Raw genomic sequence first — 7,288 nt, 5'->3', positions numbered from 1 at the left:
CTGCAGTTAAAGGTAGATTAATTAAAATCACATAACTATATTAGAGTTAATTTAATATCTATAAAAACATACAGACAAAAGCAACAAAATATTTTTTAATCATCTACAACGATATAATCTCTTCCTGGCTGATTCAAGTAAACTAATACTTTATACATTTAAAAACGTTAACGTACTATTACTAAGCAAAGTAAACGTGGTCGAGAGAGAATACAATGAAACTAACAAAAAAATGTTAACATTTCGTCCTAGTGTGTAATGACTTGTATTAAAGGTCATATTTGCTAATTCGAGATAATAATGAGATAAAAGTTTAAATTATTCAAAAACTTATTGAAAACATTAACGTTCCGTTATAAGTGTATCCGCAATGTAAAATAAGTATACATGATTATTTAGTTCGTTATTTCTAATGAAGTTTACTTGAATTACTATATAAAATGTATTACAATTCTTATTTCTTATCTAAATCTTCTGATTTGTAAACGTAAAATATTTCATATTACTTGTGGGCTAAATATATGCACTTAAATGCAAACATTTTACTACAGCACTGAAATGTCAGTGCCGTCACCGTCTTGATATAACGCAGTGATTTTTTCTCTTGTTGATTTGACCTGCTTACAGCGATGTAAACATTATTTTGTTGTATTTTTATCACGAATTTAACTAGCATAAAAGTTGGCAATTTATAATGGATCAAGAAACAGCTAAGAAGCTCCTCGTTGAAGGTGGGACTTTTGTATTCCTAGGAGTACCTCAGGAGACACAATTTGGTATTGATATGCAATGTTGGAACACCGATGAAGATTTTCGCGGAATAAAGATGATACCGCCTGGATTACACTATATTCATTATTCCGCTGTTAGCCAAGGTACAGGCGACGTTTCACCTAGGTAAGTTTATGTATTATTTCTACATTAATTATTTATTACAAGACTTCTGCCTTAAGACCCTGTCTTTTAATTATAACTATTTTCTTTAATAAAATTATTTGAAGATCCAGTAACCAATAATAAAAAAGTCTTATTTATGAAAAAAGTTACAAACATTAAAAAACGTCTTATATACTTTTTAATAATGTAATAAACATGTGTTTATAGGTCTGGATTCATGCAATACTTTCACAAGAAAGAATTCGTTGTCAAAATGTGGGATAAGAAAACAGAGGACATCAGTAAAGAGGAAATCAGTGACGAAAGTATCCAACGTCTTAAAGATAATCTCTTTAATTTAGACAGGCACCTTGCACCATATCCTTATGAAATTTGGCAAAAATGGAGGCTTCTTACTTCTCAAATATCAGGTAAATTAATAATTTATCTAACCTTAAAGTATTGATAGCATTTTTATTTTTACATTGCATTTAATTTGGAAAATTATACCAAAGCAGAAATGAGATTTGTAGAAAAACAAGTCTCCATAGCTTGTAGAATTGCACATCTGAAGAAACAAGAAAAAAACTGCAGGTTGCAGCTGCCAACAAGGTTGCAGGAAGTGGCTGCATACAGGCAGCATAACAACAGTCATCATGGTAATAGTTGGAAGAAGCCAGTTTCTTGCAGTTGAGTCTATTGGCTGACATAATGATGTTCATGTAATGATGTTCATGAAATAAAGTATATCTATTAATTGAGACAGAAGCACAGGCTTTATATAAATATAACTAACCGAATCTTGGTTGCCTTAGCAAAGAAGTTTTACTTCGAAATGTAGGTTAAAAACATATCACATATTTTAATCCTCCTGCATTTAAATTACAGCGGATCTTGCTACAAAACTTTCACCAGAAAATGGTTTAATTAGAGCCTCAGTAGAGCTGCTATCCACAACTGATGCAGAACGACCAAGAGGAGTCAAATCTTCAGGAGATGCTATTCAAGAGGAGAATACAGAAGATCCAACTACAAAAGTAACTGAGGAAGAATCTTCTGGTCAATCAGAGGCTAAACGAGCAAAAAGGATTACCAGAGAAGAGAAAGAAAATTCAATGTTGCCTGACTTGAAGCCTGCTCCTGGTATCTATTGTTTTCTTATACAATTGATAAAAAGTATGTAAAAGACTCAAATCCATACCACAGTTTCCATAAAAGTAAATCATTATATAAATCATAGGATGTCTGCTGTTGTATATAGACCTCCCCCATAGATTTTCAATAAGATCTTTTAGATGTGACTTGCATTGCAACATCCCTGTTAAGAGCTATGTGGTTCACTTTTGTTCATCTATGGATTTTCTTATTCCTGATTTGATCTTCTAGGGTAATATTGGGCTTAGCCCTTTCCATAGTTCATTGAGCAACTGTTAACTTGCCAATAAGGCTTGAAGAAAATATATAAATATATGTCTTCTTCTTTACTACAATTTTTTATAAAACAATTTATGTTTTAGGTACAGCTTTGAGATTTACAGAAATCCCTTGCAACAAATATCCCCCAGGTTCAACGCCTGAAGAAATAACAAAGCATTACTTGGATCAGTCGTACACATTGGAACTAATGATTGCACAACATGACGAGTAAGTGTTTTCACAAGCCTATACATACTTAACATAGTTATGCATTTATTTTTAAACTATGTAATATATTCTGAATCATAACAGAATATATTTATATGTGTATTACTCGACATATCTCTGGAACCAAGTAAAAAATAAATTAATGGCCAGTTAAAAACATGTTTAATGAAATTCCACCCACAAGGGGTTTGAAAAGATGTGTTCCAATCTGTAGCTCTTTTAGGTATAAAACTTGGCCAGTGGATGTACTTTAATTACACCCACAAGGCAGTGCAGGACATGTAAAGTGAATTAAAAATATTCAGAATGCCAAAAATATTCAGAATTCCACAAAAAAAAACTACTGTACAGAACAGTTATCAAAACCTTACTCAAACATGCAAAAAGGTTGTACAGGATCCCACATAGGATTTGTGGGTTTAACCTAGATTGGTTTTTTGTTGTATTTATTGCCTAGTTCTCTGACAGCATAATATAAAGAGTAGTTTAAAGCAGTTGTCTATATAACACATTTCCCTGCGTGCTTGCCAAACTTAATGAACACCCTTAATCATCTTGCGGATGGAGTTTCATATCAATATTCTTACTAAGTTAAAGCCTCTAAGCCTTATGGTTCCAGAGAAAAATACATTTGCCGGATAATGTAACGATTATTAAATAAGAACTATAAATCTTATTACAGACCCCTGCACATCATAGGAGAGCTGCAATTTGCATACTTATGTTTTCTTATTGGGCATTCATTGGATGCATTTGAACACTGGAAGAACCTGGTTATATTGCTATGTTCATGTGATGATGCCATTCATAAATACCGAAGTGTCTTCTTTCATTTCATCAGAAGCATTGAAATTCAGATTGAGGAAATGCCAGAGGACTTCCTAGCTGATATTGTCATGAATAAGAATCTAGTATACAAGAAATTACGTGAATTCTTCCGCACTGCTTATGTAAGCAAAGTCGATGGAAGACTATTAACAATGATTGAGAGGTTCAAAGAGAATTTGATGGAGAAACTTCAATGGGACTTCACAGGTTTAGATACAGATGACGAGGATGAAAGGCCGGTTGTTGTTAAAATAGATGAGCAAACTGAATAAAATGACTATTTTAACTATCCAATGTAGTTTCCCAGCATCTTTTGACAACCGCCACTTTAAAAAAATAATTCTAATGCCCTCTTTTAATGTTTATTTATGCCATAATAATAAGATAAACATTATAGACAGACAGATATTATTTTTTCATGGAAATAAGAAGTACTTCAAAGTTCCAATATTTCTTTGGATCTGCTACCTCACTACTGAACTCGAGGGTGGTACTGCCCACATTGGGAACTTATGCTATATAAATTCAAATGTAATTATATTTACATTTTAAGTCTTTTATATTATATTTATTCATGAAACTAACTCCTAGAGTTTTATAAATAGATTAAAGACAATTTTCCTGCTATTTTGTTTTCTCCATTTCAAACCAATTAAAAAATTGGAACTTTTTCGTTAGCCCGGCACAAATAGCGCTTACAGTTTTTTTTCGCTGGTTGTTTAAGACAACATAACCTATAAGTCATACCTATAAGACATAATCGTTAGGTTAAAGTTTATAAATTTAGGAAGTCATTCCTTAATTTGATTGCCCTTTTTACTGAAAGCTAATAATTGTTATTTTACTACAAATAAATTCGATTTAATGAATATTGTGAACTATTTTTCTATTGCGTCGGGCTAACGGAAAAGTACCAAAAATGAAACATCAAATTTACGCTTTAAGTGATCTGACATTCAGAAACGTTTTTGACTGGATTGAATTTTTTCGCTATTGCCTTTACATTAATTTCTATACTGTGAAATAGTCACTTTATGAAGTGTTTAGTATTATTTACTAATATACTATAGCATATTCAGCCATTGTATAATAACCAGTTTGTATATTGATATTAAAGACCGTATTTTTTCGATCGTTTCGATAAAAAAAATATATTTACTAATATACAAAATACATATATTCTGTAACATATTGCATATTCGGATGCATATTTACCTAAAGTTATTTGATTAAAAAACTGTTGAGACAGCTCCTTTGGGATACTGATAGATAATTTAAAATATATATATTATCTGCGCAGTGAGCAAACAGGCAATTATGACTTTCCTTCTCACTCATTCCATTCTCACATCAGAATTATAAATACGAAAGTCCATTCCATAATAAGCCAACACAAACTTAAAGTATAAATGCATCCGAATATCAAAACTTCATTAAATATAAATTTATAAATAGGACAATTATGTGCTGTGTACATTGTTGACACATTGTATTACTATTATACGGACAAAGCGAATACTTGTAGAAATTTAGAAATAATATATAATAAATGAAATTAGGTCCAATCTAATAGATTTACGGTTTCGGTACACTACTTTTAATAATTTAGATGTTTAAAAACATATAAATATATGAAAGTCAATAAATGTACCTGTACAATGGTTTCGAGTTTCATTTATACCATTGCAGCTTAGTTTTTGAATACATATATAGATATAAGATGTCATCTGGGTAACAAACATATTTTTATATTTTAAAGCGTCTTTGGTCGAAAAATTGCAAATTTATGTATGTTCTGTCATTCTTCATAATGATGGTCAGACGGTTTTACTAAGATCGTACAAAGACGATGCAGGCCGCTTCCAACCTGTGTTCTTGGCAAATCTATGGAGAAGGCTTTTATCAAGCTGTCTGCCATCTTGTGCCTGAAATAATGATGAATTTGATATATGTTGTTTTAAAAAATGCTATCGGCTATAGATAACAAGGAGGTGGTAATTAACTTTCTGCAAGACAAATCTATGGGAAAGCCTATGACCAACACTAGATATCCTCTGGTTAAAATGATGATGAGACGATAATCATAGATAAGGAGTTGATGTTAACAGTTCTGGATATCTATTTAACCTCGAGATATATAGGGTTTTATATAAATACACTGACAAGGAAAGCTTTAGTTCAGGTTTAACCCAAAACGACGATTGTGTAAAAATTAAAATATGGTGTAAATAAATAGGTACTCGCAGACTGACTGGTTTTTCGGTTAAATTTAAGGTTGAGCAGCCTATTTACGTAGATGCTAATGTTAATTTTATGTCATTTTCAGAGGGAATTACATGTTATTACACAAAAAACGTATCCAAACTGGCAATTTCTACAAAAGACCATGACCTCTCCTTTATACTAGGGACTTTACTTAGGGTTTAAGTGAATAAAATTCCCACACATCTAACCTGATCGCAGGTTATTTTGTAAACATAACTTTATGAAAACCAAAAAAAGATAGTGTGTGTGCCAATTTATCGAGCCTAAAATTTCTTATTTAGCGAAGCCCAAAGGCTCCTGGGGTAGTCGTGGCTCCAGAAACTACATACTCCTATATCACCAGATTGAACCAGGGGAAAGTCATATCTCCCCCCCCCCCCCCAAAGATTTAAAGCAAAATACTCTTTAAAAACAGTACACAGGAGCTACAGCCTTGTTCTTAAACCCAGCAGATTTGTTTAATTTTCAATACGTATAAAGCTTGAATTTTTTGCAAATTGAAAATTAAATAGCTGATATATAATAGATTTACAATACCTTTTTAAGTTTTTTCTCGATTAAAAATTTAAAAATTTGGTTAAATGAAACTTAAACGGCGTTCTGGTTTATTATCATGATCAAATTTACGGTGATGATGCAAATTAAAAGAGAACGGAGCTCCATAATAAAAGTAATTTACTTTTAGTATGAAGCTTTTTAAAAAAAAAAAATATTCTCTTAAATAAAGCGGTCTTACTGGTATCAACAAGCAACGTCTGTATAGAAACCAATGCATTAAATGTGCTTCAACTTTATTTTAATGCCTTGCGGTCCAATTCTCTACTCTATCATGGGTATTTAGTTAAAGCCTTCTGCTGTACATCCATCATTTACCAAAGAAGTTCTTGAAACTGTCAGAACAATAAATACGAAAAAAAATAGTTGCAAAAAGCGAAAAATAATATGGAAACTTATTTAAAACTTTTAATTATTAACTTTACAGTTACCATTATTAATAAATTGTAAAAATGTACTAATTCTTCTTGTTTGATATATTCATAAAGCCTTGATCGAGGATTCGCTGGTTGCCTCCACAGGTCTCCATGACTTTCTTCTCGGAGGACTTCCGTTATTACGAGGTCGGTCACACGCAGTCCTCCCATCAGGTTTGTGATCGCCCTCTTGGTCTCTTTCCTTCTACTTTTCCTATGGCAACCAGCCCAGCATATCGACAATCTGGTTGGCTTCGAAATATGTTACCGGAGTAGCCCAGAATACGCTTATTGCTGATAGTGGAGAACATAGTTTATACAAAGTTAATCGAGATCTATTGTCATGGCAGTCCACGATATGTGTAGTATCCTTCGCCAGCACATTTCAAAAGCATAGATGTTCATTCGGTCTGCAGTGCGGATTATCTAGGATTCCGATGTTTTTAGGAAGATATGAATGTAGCACACTGCATCGTATTTTTGTGTACTTTTATCTATTTACCAATACCATGGTACATAAATTTTTGTGTTACTTGTGATATAAAAATTACCAAATCTTGGTTAATTAAGGCCTTATCTTTTGCACTAAAGATACAAATATTATCAAGCCTAGGTTCTACAAGCAAATTGTCTGATTCTTTTTAAAATGTGAACAATTCGACTTATTTGCAAAATGCATTGGTTTTCAGTTTATGTAACTATTA

At 32.1% G+C, this 7,288-nt stretch overlaps 1 protein-coding gene across 1 annotated transcript; it reads left to right on the top strand.

Moving 5' to 3' along the window:
* Window positions 1-574: 574 nt before the first annotated feature.
* On the top strand, window positions 575-4,934 carry LOC137931573 (protein AAR2 homolog). The gene is made up of 5 exons (XM_068775009.1): window positions 575-897; window positions 1,105-1,307; window positions 1,765-2,019; window positions 2,394-2,520; window positions 3,203-4,934. The coding sequence occupies exons 1-5, from the start codon at window positions 695-697 to the stop codon at window positions 3,618-3,620; spliced, it is 1,206 nt and encodes a 401-aa protein (XP_068631110.1). The 5' UTR covers window positions 575-694; the 3' UTR covers window positions 3,621-4,934.
* Window positions 4,935-7,288: the final 2,354 nt, after the last annotated feature.

The sequence above is a fragment of the Battus philenor genome, unplaced genomic scaffold (assembly GCF_028537555.1).
Source record: "Battus philenor isolate CCGP_79_NKW_IND1 unplaced genomic scaffold, ilBatPhil1.0.hap1 SCAF_8, whole genome shotgun sequence".
NCBI lineage: Eukaryota > Metazoa > Arthropoda > Insecta > Lepidoptera > Papilionidae > Battus > Battus philenor.
This window is presented reverse-complemented; position numbering and strand designations above follow the sequence as displayed.